The sequence below is a fragment of the Saccostrea cucullata genome, unplaced genomic scaffold, assembly GCF_032062105.1.
Source record: "Saccostrea cucullata isolate Sc308-1 unplaced genomic scaffold, CSIRO_AGI_Scuc_v1 ctg1166, whole genome shotgun sequence".
In the NCBI taxonomy this organism is placed as follows: Eukaryota; Metazoa; Mollusca; class Bivalvia; order Ostreida; family Ostreidae; genus Saccostrea; species Saccostrea cuccullata.
This window is the reverse complement of record NW_026923628.1, coordinates 123,185-147,203: the sequence shown is the minus strand read 5'-3', so window position 1 is coordinate 147,203 and position 24,019 is coordinate 123,185. Positions and strand designations below refer to the sequence as shown.

The 24,019-nt window shown below is 34.5% G+C and overlaps 2 protein-coding genes across 2 annotated transcripts in view; one reads left to right on the top strand and one right to left on the bottom strand.

The window, feature by feature from the left end:
* The window catches only part of LOC134264510 (uncharacterized), a 51,466-nt gene that overhangs the window by 5,485 nt on the left and 21,962 nt on the right, over positions 1–24,019 (top strand). The gene's annotated exons all lie outside the window — the stretch shown is intronic.
* The window catches only part of LOC134264508 (uncharacterized), a 51,402-nt gene continuing 38,633 nt past the window's right edge, over positions 11,251–24,019 (bottom strand). Inside the window, exons 12-13 of the mRNA XM_062746801.1 lie at positions 11,728–11,869; positions 11,251–11,346 (exon numbers count right to left, since the gene is read on the bottom strand). Coding sequence (XP_062602785.1) covers positions 11,318–11,346; positions 11,728–11,869 — 171 coding nt within the window. The 3' untranslated portion in view covers positions 11,251–11,317. The remainder of the gene's footprint in view (positions 11,347–11,727; positions 11,870–24,019) is intronic.

The following is a 24,019-nucleotide window of genomic DNA, read 5'->3' as shown; positions in this document are numbered from 1 at the left end:
AGATCATATTGCATCGACAAAAGAACTTACAAAATGATGACTCTAAACGTAGAATCATCATGCTCTTGCGTATCGATTCAAGTGAGATATACTGTTTAAACGAGTAGTATGTATAATATGCGTACATAATAAATAAGTGTTTTAAATTTAATGTAAATAAATTAAACTACCATAATATACAAAAGTATAAAAAGCTTGATCCGCTCCTTTATATCCTTAGCCCTTTACCTGTACACCTGTATATAGATAATTAGTTACCTTAGGGCAGTTCAAAGGTTTTGGAGTGTTATTGGTTCTTATTGGTAGTTTGGTTGTCAAGTTGATTTTCATTGGTTTTATTCTTATGGTCATTGGTTTTACCGCCAAAATATTGATTCTTTGTCTTGTTGAGAAATGACCAAGACTGTATTTTATGGACTCCATGACTGACTTTTGGAGACTGACAAATTCCATTTTTTGGTAAGTACTAACTTTCCTTATTACTAATTGTCAAGTAATATGTCTATTCCATAGATTTGCATTTATTAAAGATCCCAATTTCACTTCATATTAATTGAATGTATGACCATGAGAGAAAGATGTTATTTTTATGATTGGAATTATTGATTGTAAAGATCAGTAATGTATTATATTATAAGTGTAAATTGTTATATTCAAGTTACACCATATATTTTTATGACCCAGATATTTGGTTACTTTGTTCAAAGTGAACAGATGATTTTATTTTAAAAGGAATATATATTTTAATGTATACTGTATTAAATTACAGAGTCCATATACATGTCATTGCAACTGTAAACATCACACATTCATGTGGTAGCCTTTTCCCACAGAATGGTGAGGAATTATTTGTTTTAATTAGTATTATTTTTTATGCCTTTATATGGGAGAAGATATGTAATGTCTATATATTCACTATAAGAGTTATCTCCCTTAATTGAGAGTAAATGTACATATATGTATATCATCTATAATATATCATTATGAATATATTGATTATGAGAGCTACATGTATAGATGATTAATAGGATTGAATTGATGTGCTATTATATTGTTGTTTTATTATATTTCAGGGCTATAATAACATTTGTATTACATAAAGTGCTCACTGTGTCGAATAAATAAGACCTGAACCCTGACAGAGGAGTACGTGTTGTTTCTTCATCACCACCCCCTGTTACAATTTGGCGCCCACGTTGGGACACAGTGACGCACAGCAGTGAACGGAGAGGACTGGGCGTGGTACATCCTTGATGGTATTCCACAGAGACGTCATTCGTGACTGGTACCCTGAGTATTCAGCGATTCGTGACGATACTTCATAGTGAACACAGAACAGTGTATGTGATTTCATAGTTTCACGCGTGACTGATCAGAACATTTGTGTGTTTGTGACATCAGCTGATAGTGACAGTGTAGTGATTCTCAGCTGCATGCATGCTTCATCGACTCGACTGGTGCACCCGGAACCAAAGACACTAGATAAGGTTTTCTTTAGATAAGATTTTCTTAGATTGATACATGCATGTTTATTATTTTTGAGGTAGCTAGCTAGCATATGCATATACATGTAATGATTATTGGTCATGACCGGTTTGTCCGTCTGTCGTCTTACTTAGCTTGGGTTATATTTGTATATACTGTGCACATTATTTTTATTTGAGTAATTATTATTGGACTGAAAGCAAGAGAGCCAGGATGGGTAAGTGGTAAATTAACAGTGCACATAGCCTTATACCCTTGAACCTACCCAGGTATTACCTTATAAAATATTTAACTGCTATTCCTTTTGACATTTGACTGTTTACGGACGAGACATAGTTGTTTTAGTCTGTGGTATTTTATAGCAGGTCAGTTGGTAAATAAGTTGAGTGAAGGTTATAGAGTTTGATTTATTCTCAGTGGTGTTTTGTGTTGTTGGATTATTCACTGGTGTTTGTGGTGTATAGTTGTTTAAATTAGTTCTAAAATATAGCTAAATAGCCCTTTTAAAATCCCATATTTCCCATTGCCCTGAATTTATAAATTTGTGTTTTGAATTTGCCGCCTTTGCGCCCGTATTCATATCGAGATCGGTTTCTTTCTTTTGTTTACGTATTTTCGATCGAGCTCGGCCTACGCGAAATTTGTTTTCAGTAAGCAGCTTCCTGTGTAAACACGTTTTTGGTTTGACTTTAAAATTTGGTTTATTTTCTAGGTGTTTGTTATTTATTTGAACTTGTAATTGATTTTCAGGTAAGGTTTGGGTTTATTACATTGCATATATTTACTCTTTAGGCATAATTCATTTGCATATTTCTTATTTTCAGTGAAATTTAACCAGACTTGCACTTGCATATTTGAGAACTTAGTGTTCATCAATTTTTTTCTTTATTTATTATCTTATGTGACTTGCATACTCAAATCATTTGACCGGAAGTAAGGTAAAGTAACCGGAAGTAGAAATTTATTTTTGTTTTTCAGGTTTATAAATAGCATACCAAATTTATTTTAGTTTCACACGTGAACTAACCCCCTGAATTGAGAGTTATTTTCGTATATTAGCCCAGTATTTCATTTGTTCATTTAGAACAACCCTCCCTTGCTTATTTGAAATTATTTAAAATTTTATCTGGTGTGAATTTCTAAAATTACCATTTTCATTTACTGAAATTTTGCATATTAGAAATATTTTCACATTGATTCATGAACTTAGTTTATTGTTTACTGTTTACTATCACATTCATCATCATGTCGAATACCAAGGAGACAACAGATACAACACAGCAAGAGGAAATAACCTTTACACAGACGGAAGTGAACAACATTGTAGATGCGCTAGCATCGATGAAGATGAAGCCAAAAGCCGACACTCCACAAGATTTCTTGAAGTGGATGGAATCCATGACCAAGCCAACTGAAGTGAAAATGGAGCACCATTATGCTAGTCCTATCACAACAGAATCAAAATCAGTGGACAACTTTCATTATCCAAAGATTTCCTTCTTCTCTGGAAACACCAAGACTGACACATCCTCATCTTCGCTAGCCAAGGGTTTCCGATCCGATACCTACTCTACAACCCTTGAGATTTGGCTTTTTAGAACTCGCAACGGATTGGCTGCGAATCCATGACTAATCCGAACGAAGTGCAAAATTTATTTTACAAGGGATGAAAGTTAGAGAGAATTTTTTTCTTTTAACTATATATGTTTTCACAATTATCCACAAGTCCATGTGCCGCATTTCAAATGTCATTATTGATTCAACAATAGAAAGTGGTATCAAACTCATGACTAAAAATCTACTAACGATATTTTCTACCACTTTTGATGGCCCAAAATGTATGAAGTTGTCCTATATTCCACATCAAATTGCATGGAGGAGCCATTGTTTCAAACGTCATATTGATCTAAGTATGTTACAGCTATTTTCATTGGACAAATATTAAAGAGCTTCAAGGGACTTAACTCAATTACGGCGATCCCGTTTGATAGGTCTAAATCTGCCAAGGGTTGTAGAGTAACAAACTTGGCTAGACACACATCCTATGACGTATGGAAATATTGAGTGCCTGCTTAGAGAGTCGTGCAAGCCAGAAGCTATTCATCATGCCATACGACGTTCTCTGAAAGGAGAGGCAAGTCGAGTCGTTATGCATCTTGGCCCAGGAGCTTCCATTGAGGCTATTATCAACAAACTCGACAGCATATATGGAACCGTGTCTGAGAGAGAAGACATCTTAGCAGAATTTTTTAGTGCCCATCAGAAAGAGGACGAAGAGTGTGCCAGATGGAGTTGTCGCTTGGAGGATATTATCAGTAAAGCACAACAGAAAGGATTAGTTGGATACCATGAATCACAACAAATGCTGCGTACCATGTTCTTTAAAGGACTACGCCCAACACTGAAGGACATTTGTGGTCATTTATATGACAAGTGCCTTACATTTGACAGTTTAAGAGCCGCGGTTAGGAAAGTGGAATTAGAACATCAGCCACCCAGTGAGAAGAAGAAGCTACCTACTGCAAAGTCAGCAGTTTCTGTGGATTCGTCAACAAAGAGCTTTGAATCTCTTGAAGCACAGATTCAACAACTGACTAGTGAGGTTAGGGGAATGAAGCAACACTACGGTTATAGCTACAACCCACAGATGCCTCAGCAGTACAGACCAGTAAGGCCGTCCTTCCAACGAGGAAGAAGACGAGGAAGTTATAGAGGATTTCCTAGTCAGTCAGTTAGGATGCCTCAGTCAGATGTTGTGTCAGACACACCGAGGTACGAGTATGAAGCCCCTACCTGTTATAAATGTGGACAGAAGGGTCACATAGCCATTGGATGCCGAGTCCGAATGGATCACAGAAGGGCTCATTTAAACTCCAAGAAGCCAGCGTCTGGGGACAAGGGGTTGGCAACAGAACAAGGAGTCCCAAAGTTCCAATAATCGGATCATCAAATGAGATTAGAGTGTCCATCAATGATGTCACATGTTCTGCACTTATCGACACAGGAGCTACAGTCTCGACTATCAGTGAAGCCTTTTATTACCAGAATTTAAGCAGAGATGTGGAGCTACATTCTATAGAAGAGGCTATAAGGATAGAATGTGCAGATGGACAACTCATGCCTTACCTCGGCTATGTTAGCGTTAACCTGACACCATTTGGAATTCCCGGACTAGACCAATTACAGGATTGCTTATTCCTGGTTGTACCCAATAGTACTTACAACTCCCATGTACCTGTTCTCATAGGGACAAATATCTTACAGAGTCTCATTGATGTCACTAGAGAGGAACATGGTTCGAGATTTTTACAGGAAGTCGCTATCCAGACACCATGGTACTTAGCCTTCCGTAGTATTGTACTTAGGGAGAGAGACTTGCAGAAAAACGGATATGCCTTAGGACTGGTGAAGAGTGCAGAAACAACAAGAATTGTGATTCCACCGAACAGTAGTACCACCATCACAGGATATGTTGATAAGAAGATTCCATATCAACAAGTTACTGTTATGATGCACCAGTCCTCAAGATCATGTATCCCAGATGATGTCGATATAGAGGCAACACTACACCAGTACATGTACGACGAACATCAGCTGTTGCCTGTTACCATCAGCAATATCACCACGAGGACCATTTCCATTTCACCAAAAGCCATCATATGTGAAATTCAGCCTGTAGTTATAGAGGATACTGGTAAATTTTCCAAGAGTGAACCAACATCATCACCTGAGTTGGAGAGGATATTAAGTAAGATCCATTTACCAGACGACATTACTGAAGAAGAGAAACAGGCTTGCAGAGACTTAATAGAATCCTATCAAGACATCTTTTCTACTGGTGATACAGATATAGGGACAACGGATAAAGTAAAGCACCGCATTGAATTATCCGATGAGACACCATTTAAGCAGAAATATCGTAGAGTACCACCAGCCATGATAGAGGAAGTGCGGTCCCATATTAAAGATCTGTTGGCTGCAGGGATAATAAGACCATCCCATTCTCCCTTTTCATCGAATGTGGTGTTAGTTCGCAAAAGTGATGGCTCACTACGCCTCTGCGTTGACTACAGACAACTTAACGCAAGGACCATAAAGGACAATTATGCACTACCAAGGATTGAGGAAATTTTGGATTCCCTCTCCGGTAATACTTACTTCAGCGTCCTTGACATGAAGTCCGGCTACCACCAGATCGAGATTGAGGAACATCATAAAGAGAGAACTGCATTCACAGTGGGACCCCTAGGTTTCTATGAATTCAACAAGATGAGTTTTGGTTTAGCGAACGCCCCAGCCACCTACCAACAGCTACAAGAAGAATGTTTAGGCGACCTTCACCTCAAAATTTGTTTTATTTACTTAGATGATCTAATCATATTTTCTTCTACTTTTAGGCAACATCTTGATCGACTACAACAGGTTTTTCAGCGAATTAGGAATTACGGACTTAAACTTTCTCCTAAAAAATGTTCTTTTCTTATGAGTAGGGTTAAGTATGTGGGACATATTGTCTCCAAGGATGGGGTTGAGCCAGACCCAGACAAAATTTCCAAGGTAAAAAACTGGCCAGTACCAACTAATGCAGAACAGGTTCGACAGTTTTTAGGTTTTGCTGGCTACTATAGAAAATTCATTAAAGATTTTGCCAAAGTTGCCAGACCACTGATAGATGTAATGGCTGTAGGAAAGAAACCTAGGAGTAACAGCAAGCAAAAGATAGACCCAAAATGGAAATGGAATCAAGATCAACAAGCGGCATTCGACATCCTTAAAGAAAAACTTACAACTCCACCCATATTAGCGTATCCAGATTTCAGCATACCTTTTAAGCTGCACACAGATGCCTGCCAAACTGGATTGGGAGCAGTATTGTACCAAACGCAAAATGGGTCGGACAGAGTTATTGCATATGCCAGTCGTGGATTAAGCCGCTCGGAGAAAAATTACCCTACACATAAACTCGAGTTTTTGGCATTAAAATGGGCAGTCACTGAAAAGTTTGCAGATTATCTCCAAGGAAAAGAATTCACAGTTTTCACCGATAACAATCCCCTTACCTATGTATTAAGCAGTGCGAAATTGGACGCGACAGGACATCGTTGGATTTCTTCATTAGCAGGTTACAATTTCAAAATTCTTTACAAACCAGGTAAAAATAATATTGATGCAGACAGCTTATCCAGACTGAATGAAACTGAGACCATTTCATCAGAATCCATCAAAGCCATATGCCAGATAGGTCAACCTTATGCAGAGACACTGTGTGTAGATGAAGAGATATGCCAGTTTATGCAACCTGTCAGTGAACCTGGAGACCATTTTGATATTGTTGCATTACAAGATGATGATACTACTATCTCTTATTGGAAGCAGCAAGTTCTCACAGGAGTTCGACCTAGTAAGAACTCACTCCAGACAGAAAGTGACCTTATTTTTCACAGGAACTTCTCAAAACTGAAGATGAAGGATGGAGTTTTGATACGAGAAGTTAAGAACGAGGGGAACACACTTGAACAGCACATAATCCCAGCCTCATCTATTCCAACAGTACTCAAGTATCTCCACAATAAGATGGGACATCTAGGCCGTGATAAGACTTTATCATTGGTACGACAAAGGTTTTATTGGCCGAGAATGCAAAAAGATGTCACAACATGGATTGAGAATTGTGAGAGATGCACCAAGAGTAAGAGGCCAGCTGAGAAGACAGAATTAGTTAACATCACTACATCACAGCCGTTAGAGTTAGTATGCATGGACTACCTTACTTTGGAACCATCAAAAGGAGGCATTCAGAACATTTTAGTTATTACTGATCATTTTACTAAATTTTCCATTGCAGTTCCAACAAAGAATCAAACAGCTAGGACAACAGCAGAAGCCATCTTCAACAATTTCATCATTCATTATGGAATTCCTGAGAAATTACACTCTGATCAAGGTACAAATTTTTGTAGCAATATTATTAAAGAATTATGTTTACTTTTAGGCATTTCCAAATCCAGGACCACTCCATACCATCCAATGGGAAATGGAATAACAGAGAGATTTAACAGAACCTTGTTGTCCATGTTAAGAACTTTAGAGAATTCCCAGAAAGCAGATTGGAAGCGACACATCAATAGCCTGGTACATGCATACAACTCTACCATCAATGACACAACAGGATTTACACCATTCTTCCTGATGTTCGGTAGAGAACCGAAGCTGCCTGTTGATGTTATTTTTGGACTGTCTAGATCCTATGATGATGACAAGTGTACCACCAAGTATATTGCTGAGATGAAGAAAAGATTGCAAGATGCGTACAAGCAAGCGGAAACAGCAATAAAGTCCTCTCAGCAAAGACAGAAGTCCAATTACGACATTAGGGCCAGAGCAGCTATACTGAATGTTGGGGATAGAGTGCTTGTCAAGATTGTGGCATACGATGGTAAGCACAAAATATCGGACAAGTGGGAAGATGTGCCTTACGAAATCTTATCCCAACCGAACAAGAACATTCCTGTTTTCAAGGTGAGACGAGAGGATGGCGAAGGACGATGTAGAGTTCTGCACCGTAACCTATTATTGCCAATAGGATCCAAGTTTACATCCTCACCTCCAGTACCCAAACCTAGACGAAGAAGGAAGGCAGAGAAAAGAGATGAACATGAAGATTCTAATACAAAAGATTCTTTTTGTATTTCAGATTCAGAGAGTGAATTTTCATTTATAGGTAACCCTATAGTGTACAAGAATTCACCACCAGAGACCTCCAGTCAAGAGGGTGACGACCTTTCTTCGGCCGGAGAAGCTTCAGCACCTGATTCAGAAGAGGACGCTCTTCAGCAGCAGGAGCCTGCCAATCAGCCTGAAGGTGATGATGATCAAGTTGAAGAAGTTCAGATTGTAGAAGAAGACGAAGTTGTTGAGCAAGACGATGAGCCTTCCATAGATGAAGATGAACCTTTGCAAGACACCCCAGTTCCTGCTCCAAGGCAGTCGACAAGGCAAAGAAAGGTCCCAGAATGGACGAAAGATTACGTGATGATGACGCAAGGTAAAGCAGAACCAGATTGGTTGCGTAGAGCTAACTTTGTGAAAGAGATGATGAGAGATGGACTTTTACAGAGTGTAGACTCTAATTTTTGCCAGACTACTCTTTTAAACATTGTGTCATCATCTCAGTAATACCCAGGTATGTATTTTAGTATCATTGTAGATATCCGTACTTTTTGTGCCGTAAACCTCACTGTTGAATGACGCGGACGTCATTCTGCAACCAGGGGGAGGTTGTAGTAGTGTGTATAATATGCGTATATAATGAATAAGTGTTTTAAATTTAATGTAAATAATTTAAACTACCATAATATAAAAGTATAAAAAGCTTGATCCGCTCCTTTATATCCTTAGCCCTTTACCTGTACACCTGTATATAGATAATTAGTTACCTTAGGGCAGTTCAAAGGTTTTGGAGTGTTATTGGTTCTTATTGGTAGTTTGGTTGTCAAGTTGATTTTCATTGGTTTTATTCTTATGGTCATTGGTTTTACCGCCAAAATATTGATTCTTTGTCTTGTTGAGAAATGACCAAGACTGTATTTTTATGGACTCCATGACTTGACTTTTGGAGACTGACAAATTCCATTTTCTGGTAAGTACTAACTTTCCTTATTACTAATTGTCAAGTAATATGTCTATTCCATAGATTTGCATTTATTAAAGATCCCAATTTCACTTCATATTAATTGAATGTATGACCATGAGAGAAAGATGTTATTTTTATGATTGGAATTATTGATTGTAAAGATCAGTAATGTATTATATTATAAGTGTAAATTGTTATATTCAAGTTACACCATATATTTTTATGACCCAGATATTTGGTTACTTTGTTCAAAGTGAACAGATGATTTTATTTTAAAGGAATATATATTTTAATGTATACTGTATTAAATTACAGAGTCCATATACATGTTGTGTAAAAAGCTGTAAACATCACACATTCATGTGGTAGCCTTTTCCCACAGAATGGTGAGGAATTATTTGTTTTAATTAGTATTATTTTTTTATGCCTTTATATGGGAGAAAATATGTAATGATCCATATATTGACTTTAAGAGTTATCTCCCTTAAACGTATTGAGAGTAAATGTACATATATGTATATCATCCATAATATATCATTATGAATATATTGATTATGAGAGCTACATGTATAGATGATTAATAGGATTGAATTGATGTGCTATTATATTGTTGTTTTATTATATTTCAGGGCTATAATAACATTTGTATTACATAAAGTGCTCACTGTGTCGAATAAATAAGACCTGAACCCTGACAGATTTACTCTCATACCTATCTAATTCCCTTTAGAAAACATACTGGAGCGATGCTTTTTAAATCAGAATATCAAATTGTTTTCTGTGCATGTAAAATAAAATGCATCCATAAACAAGAGTTATCGTTCCATTATCGCCCTTGAAATTCTTTTTTAATGAAATAAAATATTAATTAAATGTTTATAAACAATTCTGAAGCTGTTATTTCTGTACAATTAAAAGATTTACACGTTTAGAGATAAATTTTTTATCAATTTACACCGTTTAAAGGAACTGAGGATAAATGTTTTAGGTAAACTATTAAAAATAATTTATAAATATACTAGCAATAGAACTAGAAATCAACCTCTGAACAGTGGATTAGGTTTGCTTGAGTTAACAATAAAATGGTCTTTATGAGAGAGATCTGTAAACTCTGGCATGACAAATTACTGAATTTCATGACAAAATGTCTGCAGAAAGTTATCTTTCTTATCTGTAGAGTTATCTCTCTTATCAGAGTATCTGTGAACCTTAATTGACACTACGTCATCGATATATCTAAATGTTGAGCTGAAGGCCACACAGTACAGCAAGTGTTTCTTCTTTTTACACATTCTGCTTCATATGAATACAAAATTAGGTCTGGTAATAACGCAGTGTAATTGGCACCCATGGGAATTCCATTAGATTGTAGGAAGACCTGGTCTTCAAAAAACCACATAGATATTGTTAATCAGAAAATCAAGTATCTTTTTGATGGCAACTTCAGAGTACTTGTGTATGCAAACAAATAAGTTTTAACAAAATAATTTTGCAAATAACCAATGACCAAGTAAGTAAATTTACGAGTTCCATTTTTATTTAAAAGGCAGTTTTCATTGATATAAAAAAGCTTGGATTTTAATTCATCGTGTGGAATGGTTGAGTATAAAGTCGTAAGTTTTTAAGCTGTTGATTTTGTTAAAATCTTGTGATTGCAAATTGTTCAAAAGTTTTGTGGAATTTCTAATTATCCATATCTGAATCACCAATTCTTGAATATATTGTTACACAGTACTCTAAAAGTTTTTCCTTCACTACTGTCAATATCTAAGTGAGGAGTAAAAAAGAGGCTTGGTTGAACATTTACTGGAACCCGCAATGCAGAGGAAAGAAAGTGTGACAACACAGACGGAAAGATCAGGGTACAAAAACATTCCCAAATTCCGATAGACAATTCTAGTATAATTTTTCTTCGATGAATCCTTTTTATGTTTGGAAACTGAAGAAAACTTGAACTAATCTGACATTTACTGAATACTGACTGTTTACAGTTAAAACCTGATACATTAAATCAGCGTCGTGGAACATGCCAGCAGAGCAATTTCTACATGATTTCATTATTCCATGTTCACTCTACTTTTATATTTATTTATTTAAGGACTACCCTCCCGATGTTTAACAACAAACAATCCTTCAATTTATATATCAAATTTATTCGTTTTGTGGTAAACATCTACGAATAAGCGTCATCCATGCAAGCTACTTGGCCATTGGTCCTAGCATGTAATCTGAAAAAAAGTAAATTTAAGTTATTTGTGATAAATAAGACACAAGAGGCCTATGAGTCATATAACTGTCCTCAGACACCTTGACCCTATTTTTGAGAACAGTGCCCCAATCTCACACCCATCCCCTCCCACCCCACATACCTACACATATATTAATCACATAAATGAAGACAAGGCTATTCTTGAAAAAAAAGATTTAAAAATCGTAAGTCTAAAAAGAGCAATTGCGTCGAATAAGAAAAAGAAACCAAAGACACATGTAGTTCTTCAACGAATGATATATCATAATTATGCGACACGCACTATATGATTCAGCTTCATATATATATAGGATGTCAATTATTAATGATTAGGTTTAATAATATCATTATAAACATGAACCTTTCATCACGCTGAGGGCCTGTTCTGCACTGTGTCTATTTTTGGGCCAACCCTGTAGAAGCCTTTCAAGAAGTAGTCTGATGGCAACATTTCCATTCTTTGTTATCATCTTATTTAATACTGTATCAGGGTCCTTTGCATTCTGTAAAGTAATATGAATTTGCAGTAAAAAAAGATCATTCATTTTAAATTCTTTTGTATTCTTTACATCCACTGAATAATGAGGATGAGATTCAAAATCTAGAATACAAAAGCCCGAGAGGCTTAACTGTCCTTCAAGTTTAATGTGCAATGTAAGCTGATGGAGGAAGCTTTGTTTCTTGATGATAAAAAAAATACACTGTAAAAGTTTAGTATGTTAAATATTTTGATATTTTTACAACAAACAAAATAAAAATAAAAACAGTTACATACGTTAATAATAATATTTATCCTCCGCTGTCCTATATCATTGAAATATTGGCCATAAAATTTCAGCTGAGTGTGTTCTCTATCAAGAATGTATTGAATGACCAGACCGAACGCAAAAACATCTGATTTCCCAGTTAGGGGCATGTCCGTCTTGCTCACGTTGGTATTAGGTTTGACAAAGTAGCACATTTCAGGGGACATGTACTCAGGTGTACATGCAAGGGTGTCCTTTTCTGTTACATCTCTCTTTGCTGATCCGAAGTCGGTCAGTTTCACCACCATGCTGGCGGTGACACATATATTATCGGCTACACAAAAAGGAGAAATCTTTATTTGATGATATCTCAAACTTTTATATTAAAACATTTTTAGAAAAATAGCAATTTTTATTCAATATATAATTTACTTAAGAACTACAATAATTAATATTAAAATTATTACGTTTCAGATCAAGGTGCATAATGTGATTTTGATCCAGGTATTCAAGGGCTGAAAGACCTTGCTTGATGATTTGCCAAATCAATTTTTCATCCACAAGGTCCATTTGTAGATTCAAGAAAAACTTCTCCAGGTTTGTCGCTAAATAATTTGTAAAACCATTTAGAAAAATCACCATAAACTTTTAAGGGAAAACAAATGGAGTGGTATATTAATATGAATTTAAGATGCTTCAAGAAGTACTGATGTTAATCCTTTTATACAATATGCATGTACAGGTATCTAGTGGGTGTTGTCCTTTAAAAAAATAATTTTGTTTATTTCATTTTTTTTTCTTCCCACCACCCCAATTTCTCCTTAGAATGTTTATTTAAACTGCATTTTACTGCATGATCAATAGAACAACTCACACTTACACTACATACTTTAGTTAAGAGTCATGAGTTGAATGTCTGTAAGTTAAAGTAGTTAGAAGGGATTTTTTTGGTTATTTTTGATGTCAGTAACGGATAACAGTATTTTACATCTATTCCTCCACGGCCTAGAACTTATTATTCTCCACTTTTCTGTCCCCGATGAAGGACCAGTTTATCAATTTACATTTTTCCTCAGCTGTAGATTTTTGCTTGCTTTGAAACGATAAGAAGCTATCAATTGTTCTTTCTTTGTCAAATGATCATTCTACATATAAGAACAAGGGCAAACATTTCCCCCTGCCTTTAAAATTGCCATTACAAACTTGGGAGTCCTGTTGCTACTAATATGTCAAAAAGCAATCTTAACTGCTGCTTCTAAACATTTTAGAATAAGTTAGGGTCCAACGACAAAGCATTTGCCTTCATTTTGCTTAATAAATTGACAGAAAATGTTAAAATAAAAAAAAAACTGGTCATGTTTTCACAGTAATGTATCTGTTTGGAAATTCTTTTGTTGGTGATATTCTTTCACACAAAATTAACAAATTTATGCTTGCTGCTCCACCTTTAGGCTAGAATTTATTTTTCTGTCATATCTTGGAAAGTATCTATTTTCTGATAGCAATTCTATCATACGTGGGCTGTTAGTAACTTATTGAGACAGTGTATATATTTTTATTTCTAACGAACGCCTTTCGATGAGATTTACATGTGCATTTGACAAACATTAAGAAATCATTAAAACAAGATATAATTTACAAATATTTAATTTCTTATCTTCAGTGATATTAAAATGTGTCAATGGTATAGGTACCTGGAGCAGTCACGAAAACAGATATTGAAAATATATATCACCAACGTTCAAACCCTTGGTAGTTCCATAATAAGAGAGAATAATTTAAATCATGTATATAATTTCCAATCTTATTTTAACTTCATTTTGAGCAAATTTGTAAAAATTCTGATCAGTAATATGGAGTTCATTTAAATGATTAAGCGCAGTATATATCTTTTCAATCGTATTTTAACTTCATTTTGAGCAAGTTTGTAAAAATTCTGATCAGTAATATGGAGTTCATTTAAACGATTAAGCGCAGTGTATAAATCTGGTTACGACGACAAAATGAATTTTGGAGTTAAAAATGAGCAGAGAGAAACTTAAACTTTTGTGTAGCGCTATGTAAAACTCTTTTCAGGACTAAACCATGTAAACAACCTGCTACATGTAAAACATTAACAACTGTAAAAACTTATTAAAGGGTTTGTTATCTCGTATGTATGTTGTTTTTTCTATTATTCAACAAAATTATAATCAGACTCTCTGAACAACCATTAATTTTTATCGGTACGGAATTAAACGTTCACCCTCATTACATAAATCGACACTGCATGATGCTAAATCATCCTGAATGTATAACGCATGAAAAATTTACACAAGTGAGTTTAGCAACAACACATTTGTTTAAAGAATCGTCTAAGAAAATACACAGTTTGATTTTTGTATGGTATCTATGATAACAAAGGAAGGTGAGTAAATTCTTTAAAAACAGTTTACATGTGAAAACATCGGCTAACATGACGTTAAAATGACGTACTGATGCTGCCTTCGGGTCGATAGACATATGCATGTTGATGATTTCACCAGAAATTATGTAATTATCCTAGAAATTAGAATTTTTTTTATAACTGTTTAATTTGTTCTTCGTTAAAGATTGACGAATTTTCCAGAATTTATTTCTATTCTTTATGGAGTAAAAGTAAATGTCTCAATAATTTCCGAACAGCCCTCGTACTTGCACAAAATTTACTGGGAAAGCAGTATGCGTAGGGGCTCTAATTACCTTTGATCTTATAATTTGCCCGTGTTTTCCAAAAAAGAAAATTACAAATTTGGCACATGTACTAAATAACCATCTCAAAAACCACAAAATATACTCTTAACAAATAAACCTTTTTTTAGACTGCACAAATAAATAATATTATGTTTAAATTATCTTACGTTTCCCACTATCGATGATGTCCCTAACTTGGATATACTAAATAGATAGTGATCTCTTATAGTTCCATTTCATTATGATATAAAATTGTAAGTCAAATGTCAATTTCAAAAGTCAGCGTCAATTTACTTCAAACACAAAGACCGCCGCACGACATTTACATGGATATTTGGTTTCCTTATCATCAGACACAAAGAAAGACGTGCATGAAATTAACATGACTTGTGTATTAGGCCTCATAAGTCCCTGAAATATCGATTTCCCTAATTTACATTGTAAAGAGTTATCACAAAAAAGAAATCGAAATATTTAAACGTAAACTGTCCCACGTTATGTTAAATGTATATTGTATAATGTAGGTTTAAACAGGTTTCATTTCTTAAATGGAAAGGTGATATCATAAGATGTAGGTCTCTAATCATTTCATTATGGTTGAAGTATAGAAAGTAAATACATTAAAACTTCCATTTTCATTCAGTTCTTACCTGCAAACTCCATTAAGATAAATGAGACTCTGTCTTGTTTGACAAACCCATACAAGGTTATGATGTTCTCATGTTCAAGCCTCATTAATATCCTTACTTCCTCCACATTAAATTTCCTGCAAATCTAAAAAAAAGTCCTCTCCTTTCAGAATACGGCAGGTACAGTGTAAACTTTCACAGAAGTTTGCAGGTAATGGTTATATTTATTGACCTTGTAAGACAGTCGTGCAAATCAAAAGTATATGGGCCACAGTGGTCACCTGAGTGACCTGTTGTTCTTTAAATTTTAAATATCTTCCCTTCAGCAAACTTATTTTTTGAGATTATACACAATGTACATCAACATCGAGACGTGTTTATATATAAGTTGAATATTATTACGTGATAAATAACGAAAAACAATGGTATGAATGAGGTCTACTATGCCAACATTTCTTGTAACTTTTGAGCAAAAAAGGCTCAAAGTAGAAGTCAGGTAAAGGGTTATTTTCCAGCAATCTCTTGTGAAACTGGACCGATTTAAAACTATGCTATATGTCAAGAACCCCGAATGAATTGCAAAACTGCATGTCATGGTTCAATCAAAAAGAAAGTAGTGTCCCTAGCCATTGCTTTCATCACTTGTTATGAATATACATGTATATATTATGTAAAAATCCTTAAACTGATACCATTTTTTTCATTCAATTTGCTGTATGAAATCTTACCATAAGGATTCAATACTGAAAATTAATATTTCTATAGGAAAATACGACAAATTCACTAGTTCATGACAAAAAAGTAAGAATTAAGGAGGTCATATCAAACTAAATGTTTCTTAAAGCAAAAAATGCTCTCGAATGCAGTTCTAGAAATAAACTATTAACTCTACATTTTTAGATACCCACTAATTTGATAAAGCAATGCAGTGCCATATGTCTATTTAAAACATGAACTATTAACGAAATTGTTTTGATAAATTTTCTGTAATGATAACATTAATAATATCCAGGCAATGTAAGTCAATTTCTAACTCATGCAAAGAACTCAAATGAGTGGTATGAATGTATATTGTTTAATATCTCACCCGAGATTTTTTTCATTCATATGGAGACGTCACTGTTTTCCGGTAAGGGGCTTCAAATTTAGACCTTATACTCTGCACTCAGGGCCATTGAGCAGTGAGGGTTCTTTATCGTGTCAATGCCAACCGTGAAACGAAACCTTCGTTTTTAAAATCATATACGAGAGACCCGTGACATTCACATCTAGAGCAGAGGACTTGGCAAAGAAACAATCACTACCTATGTTTATGTATTAGGTTTGACGCAGGGCCGCGATGGAGAATTGAACCCGGGCCTCCCGATCACGAAGCAAAGGCTCTACTACTAGACTACCGCTAGGCTACATGTACCACTAGGCTACCTTGACCACTAGATTCTTAAGTAGAGGAGAATTTATCAATAATTGCAAAAACGTAATAATGGAACATTTTGGAAGAAAAGTAAGTAGTAAGTAGTTAAAGAAAAGGCAAAAGTGAAAAACCAGCCATTCAAACATCAGCAATACACAAAAACATCTCACCACAAATACTCACATTGATCCATGGTTCAAGAGAACTAATGATCAATTACATAATTATGAAACAATTTGTTCATGTGGATTTGCAATAATAATTCATATTTCAGACATGCAAAGAGTATGTACCTTTTTCAGGGCAAACTGTTTACCAGTGGCACGGTCTTGATAGTCGAACACCTCACCACAAACACCATTCCCAACTTTCTTTCTTTCAATAAAATTTCTGATGTCAGAACTCAATTCCTGAAAGATGTGAAACAAAGTTATACGAAGTTATTCGTAGTTATCTATAATTATTTTAGTAATATATGAATTTTCATGAAGAATGAGTTTCATCTGCAATGCAAAAATAATAACGTGATCTTCCATCTTTTTAAATAATGGACCAAATGATATCAACGGTCATATGTTCTTTCGGATTTTGGCCACTGAAAGTTACGCTTTTACTTATTAAACTCTTCCGTTTCAGACGGAAAACCTTATAGTGATTCTACTGTTTCTTTTTCTTTTTCTTTTTTTTCCCTTTTCTTTTTTTGACGATTTCTCGGCGATGGCTTGACGGATTCACATGTTATTTTCAGGGATGATAGAGAGTCAACATATCTTCAAATACAGTTTTCATTTTTTCAAAATTCTCTTTCAGTCGTCAGATTTGTCCGATTTCTTCCTTTTTCAAAAAGATTCAGAAACGGCTAGAGATTAAGACCCCAAACTTATATGAATTATAGACTCATGAGTAGGCAAGACCATTTGGGTTAAGATTGTATGCCGTCACTTCCGGTCGTCACAGGAAATGATCAAAGAAATCGAAAATTTCAACTTTTCTTTTTTGAAACTTTTTTGCAGCACAAAATAGTTTCTTATTTGTAGTTTCGTAATATGTCAGTCCCACCGGAAACAAAATCGACAACTTCCAGTTATAAGAGAAATACTACATAATTTGAGTATTTTTCTTTCCCGTAAATATATTTTGTAGATAAAGTGTTTGGAATGATTTCTGGATATGTTATTCAGACTGCAAATATCTACAATAACGTCAAATATCTTTGAAAAATTCACTTCCAGTCGCATGATTTTCTGTCCTCAAAATGAGAAGTCTTTACAAAGAGATGTCGGAAACGGTAAGAGATAAAGACACCAAATTTGTATGAATAATATATCTTAATAAGAAAACAAATTCATTAGGGTTAAGATTGTTCGCCGTCAATTCCGTCAATTCCGGTCGTCACAGGAAGTGATCGAAGAAATCATAAATTTCAACTTTTCTTTTGGAAAACTTCTTGGCATCACACTATTGCATCTTAATTGTTGTTCCGATATATGTCCGTCTCACTGGAAACAAAAACGGCAACTTCCGGTTATGAGAGAAAAACTGCATAAATTGAGTTTCATACTACATGTATCCCATATGTAACGTGACCCGATCTTGGGTGTTACAAAAAATTATGTGGGTCCTCTTATTCCTGTGATTTACACAAATTAATCAACAAGATTTGTTTATCTATAAAAAATGAATTTATTCAATCAATAACAATAATAATTTATGATAAATTAAATACAGAGTATACTTATGGATATTGGTTCAGGGTATATATAATAGTCAGCTGATTGGGTTCCACAGTATCAACAATGGGACAGTATGTTCAGCTGATTATGGTTGGGTCAGGATATATATAATAGTCAACTGAGTGGGTTCCTCAATATCAACAATGGGACAATATGTTCAGCTGATTATAGTTGGGTCAGGATATATATAATAGTCAGCTGATTGGGTTCCTCAATATCAACAATGGGATAGTACGTTCAGCTGATTCAGTTTGGGTTACCCAATATTTGATATTGAATCAATTTTATATTGGATCAATTTACCCAATATTGGGGCATTAGATTTTACCCAATTATGGGGAGTTCGGATTCTTTGAGCTGGTCAGATGTTAATGAGTCTGACCAAAGTCCCAGACTGAAGAAAAAGTCTAAAGTGCCTTCTTTATATACCTTTTGGTATTCCGGTGCGTATTAGTTCACGTGCGAATAACAAGCGGTACCGCCAGTATTCGCGCGACGTTTGTATGGTAACACTGTCAAACACTAACAACTTTTGCACCAAGTAAAGGCTTTAGCATTACAAATGCGGGAAAAGGGATCACTTGTTATTTGGGAATTGTTTTGGATACGATGCCAAGTTAGATTCGGGTACATGTACCTCAGTAGAATAACAATGCCAGACGGCCATTTGCTAAATTACGATTGGGCTGATCTATGGAGGAAATTCGGGTTTGTACAATGAAACCACACAATATTCATGAAATAAACATAGACAATGAATTATAAAGCATACATTAATAACATACGATGATTGATAATATTCCCATGATATATACAAATAAAATTACGATACGTAGATTAAATATTCAGGGCATAATTGGGGTGATCCAATGTGTGGGTTGTTTTGGTCGTGGGGAAAATCCGTAAGTGCGTAACACATAAATATATTTTATAGAAAGAGTATTTGAAATGATTTTAGACACGTTATACAGACTGCAAATGTCTCGAGTAACTACAAATATCTTTTTATACGCCCGTCTTAAGACGGGACGTATTATGATATAGGCTTCATGACTCCGTCCGTTCGTCCGTCTGTCCACTCGTGTCCGGCTCATAACTTCAATACTAATAGGCCTAGGACTATCAAACTTTGTCAACTGGTACTTCTTGGGTAGACGGTGTGTCGCGCATAAAAAGTAGGTCGCTCTGACCTTTAATAAGGATGATATCGCCAAATATGGAAAAATCCTGTCCGGCTCATAACTAGTAAACTATTAGACCTAGAACTATCAAACTTGGCAAATGTATACATCTTGGGTAGAAGGTGTGTCGCGACCTATTTCAAGGTCACTGTGACCTTTAATTTAAGTGAAATTTTTAAAAAACTAAATCTTTTAAATATTTAATTTCATAATCCTAAAAAATGTAAAATTATAGTTGTATCCTTGTTAAAAAATGTTAAATCAAGTAAAAAACTTATTTTTTCATCATATACTTTTAATACAGCAATCTGTAAGAAATGTTAATGTTATAAGAGAAATGCAGTTTGTCCCATGGGCATAATTAACAAGCACTGGTCAAGAAGAATTTTGATAGCAGAAATGTGCATGTCAAATTAGAGAGAAATTAATGAGTTTATTGTAAGAGATAACTGGAAGACCATCTCTGACCATGCAGCTGTTGTCTCTTGGGAGTTGGGCAAAAAGAAATGGCCTCATAGTTGCTTGTGTTAATTAAGAGTTCTTGATGGCTAGTTCAGATAAAGATCTTTCAATTAGTTATTTGGTGTAATGTAATTAAAACAAATTGATGTTTTAAAATACAGTATATGATTAAAACTAAATTAATATTGTCTGATAAAATAAAAACTAGTTATACATATTTACATTGAAAAAAAAAATACATTTCAATTTTTTATATATTTGCAACAAATTGCAGAGTGCCATGTCTTATAAAATTTTATAGTCTAAAGAAAATTTCTGTTTGATGTTTTTTTAGACTGTAGCATTTTTAATCAATCATAAAATATGCAATAAAAAAAGCAGCAGATGGATATTTGTTTGTTTCTAACTCAGCCAGTTTAGAATTATATGATGTATTATTTCTTATATTTTATTGCCTACACTCTTAGACAAGTATGTACAATAAATATAATAAGGAATGGAAATTAGATCATTGAAATCAGTGTCAATCTTGTAATCTCGAACTTGGTAATCAAAGTTACCTGATTTTCTTGCACTCTAATTACCAGTTTATGATCATTATTGAACAATATTTGACGGGCGTATCATGCTGTGGCGGGGCACTTTATTAAAAATTGACTTCCGGCCACGTGATTTCCGGTCCTCAAACTGAGTAGTAAGCATAGCAAGATCTTGGCAATGGTAACAGATCAAGACAATAAACTTAAAGGAATAATAAAACTTGAAGAGTAGGCAACAGATATAGGGATAAATGCCTCCGACGTCACTTCCGGTCGTCACAAGAAGTGATTTAAAAAATCAAAATTTTCTACTTTTTTCCCATTTTTTTTGCAGTACATTAATGCATCTAATCAGTAGTTTTGAAGTATGTCAACCCCACCAAAAACAAAACAAAAAACAACTTCAAATTATAAGAAATACAACTACGTCAAGATCAAAACGTCAAGGTCATTGGAAAGGTATTAAAATTGCTTATAGATGTCTTTCCCCCAAATGTCCTTGACCTTAGACTTTGATATTTGACCTTGTCATTGGACCTTGACGCTTACTCATTCAGCTTGATACAGCTTCAAGTGTTAAACTCAAGTTTATGGGGTTTTTTATGAGCTTGAATTTTGACCTCGATAAATGACCATGACATTTAACCCCATTCACCCATAGGTCACAATCAAGCTTGAGTTCGTGGAAATATTTACAGCTCTCACTTTAACAAATACTTATATATCCCCCCTCTTTGTTTTCTCTTTTAAAAACATCAATACCAACATAGAAAAATTTTGTTTAACTCAAACGACACGACATATCGACATGAAATTTAAGGATTGCAGCAGAAGACACATCAAAGAAAGTGTCCTGAGAGTGTAACGGTGAGTCTCTGAAGTATATAATGAAATTCTAATAGGTATCGGCAAAAACTACATTTTTTTCTGTCTGAAATCTAGGTGCTGATGAGCATAAAAATTAATTTAAACTTGCATTGGCTATATCTTCAGTTTTTGTCAACAGCATTCGATTCTCCTGCTCTAATACGAAATTTTAATACCAAGTATTCTTGATTTCTTTTGTATGTAGAATTTATTTCAATTTTATTTACATTTAATATTAATTTTCCTATCAAATGAATTTCTACGCAATTCAGATAGGTTAGATAGATTGCAGTTATCTAGCTTTGTACAATGCAGTGTTGAAAAAATGCCCGTGACTCACAATTTATGTCAACAAATTTCATGTAATCTGCCTAGTAGAGTGCACATGTACCAAAAATTCAACCCGGGACTACCCAGTATTCTGTAGCTCAATCTATGTCCTAAAGAAAATTCACCAATTGATATGGGGTCATTCACCTTCCCTTTGAGAAACCACCATCCTCTAAAGCCTACGGCTTTTTCAGCTGAATTTCCTCTGCAACTGACCACGTGTATCGTTTCGCATTTACAGCTCTGTATATGCTAAGTGTCAGAGTTATACCTACATGTTGCACATAATTATTTTAAACAAGAACTCCGATCCACTGCAAATGTGTCTCATAATTATTCTAATCATTTTTCTACAATCAAATTTCACATGAGACAGGGAATATCTTAGTTTTTAAGAAATATGACTTTACTACGAAACTATTTCCTTCACCATAAAACTATTTCCTTCAATTTTAGAATAATAAGCTTACAAAACACATTTAATTTTGTGGAACTCGATGGCTCAGTGGTTAGCGTGACTTGCTTTCATACGAATGGTTTTGGGATCGAGAAAAGCTGGAGGAACTTTTTTTTATTTTTTATTTTTTTTTTTTTTTTGCATTTTGTGTATTATTTATCTTCAAGTATTAGCTTTCCTAAAAATCTTGTCTTACGTGGTTTGCTGAAATTCTTGAAGCGGAAAGAAATAATATATTATGTTATATAATTTCTTCGTTCGATAATATATCTTTTCAAGAGACCATGCGTAATCAATATTGTGTACAATAATGTACAAAGAACTTTAAATTGACGCTCCTGGCTCCAGGATCATGAAACAAATTAAGACTCAAGTGAAATTTTTAATCGCCGATAAAATATTTATTAATTATGGAATTTATTTCTTCATTTGCTCATAACAACATCTCTGTGAAACAATATTAAAAACATTTTATTATAAAATATTTAAAGATTTAGATCGACTTCAGCTTAAGATGTTTTAAGATCCCGGGTCAGCATTTTACAAGTAAAGTTTTATATGTTAAATGACCTATCTGATTTTTTATTCAACAAACAGAGTAAGGTTGTAAATGATAAAATCAATGGGAAGATCTTTGATCACTTAATAGGCACGTGTAACCCTAACCCTGGCGATACCAATCTTGACAGAGCGTTAAAAATGCTGATCATACCTCTGCTCTTCTTGAAAGCTTTCTTTGCTTCTCAAACCATTTGAATCTCTACTTAACACTGTTACTTAATTTTTTGATAAAATTCTGAACTGAAGCATCTGGGAAAAAAACAAGAAGATGCATACTAATTATCAATGCAATATCGTCCAAAATACAATCGTTGGACCGGAGTGAAGTATAACACTTCAGCAACATACAAATCTATTTACACAATAAAGAATTAAAAGCCAACTTGAATTAGACATTTTTTTTCTTTTTTCTCTGCGTTTTTCAGAGGCATTGTATTATCAGTTTTAACATTACTTGGAGCAGGGCAACTAAGAGAAAATATTTGACCACGTGATTGATGTCTAGGTACTAGTAATTCAATGTCAAGGTGTAATTTTACTGAAAATAAAAAAATCAATTATTTAACCATAACAAGTAAAATGCCTTTATCTTTGATACGCAAGTGAGATTTATATAATAAGGCATTTTTATAGAGAACCAAAGCGGACATGTTCAAAGATGAAAGCACGGAGTAAACTTAAAAAAAGATCATTCAGTAATTTGAATAAAAGCTCATTTCCTCCTGGGACGAACTACATGCGTCTTTGTAGATTATGCATGTATCGAAATTTCCACCATCGAACTATCTAAACAATTTCATGGAACGACTGCAAAAATAAGTCCAGGTTAAATCTAGTACTGTCTGATGTCACGACGTCAATTATGTCTGTTTTTTTTTTATAGAAAAATATCCTTCATACAGATGAATAGAGAAGAACGGAAGACCTTATGTTTTGCTGTAGCAACAAAATTTTCTAGTTCTAACTACAATCAGATATAATGGGGGCGTGAACTTGAAACAAGAGGCTCATGGGTCACATCG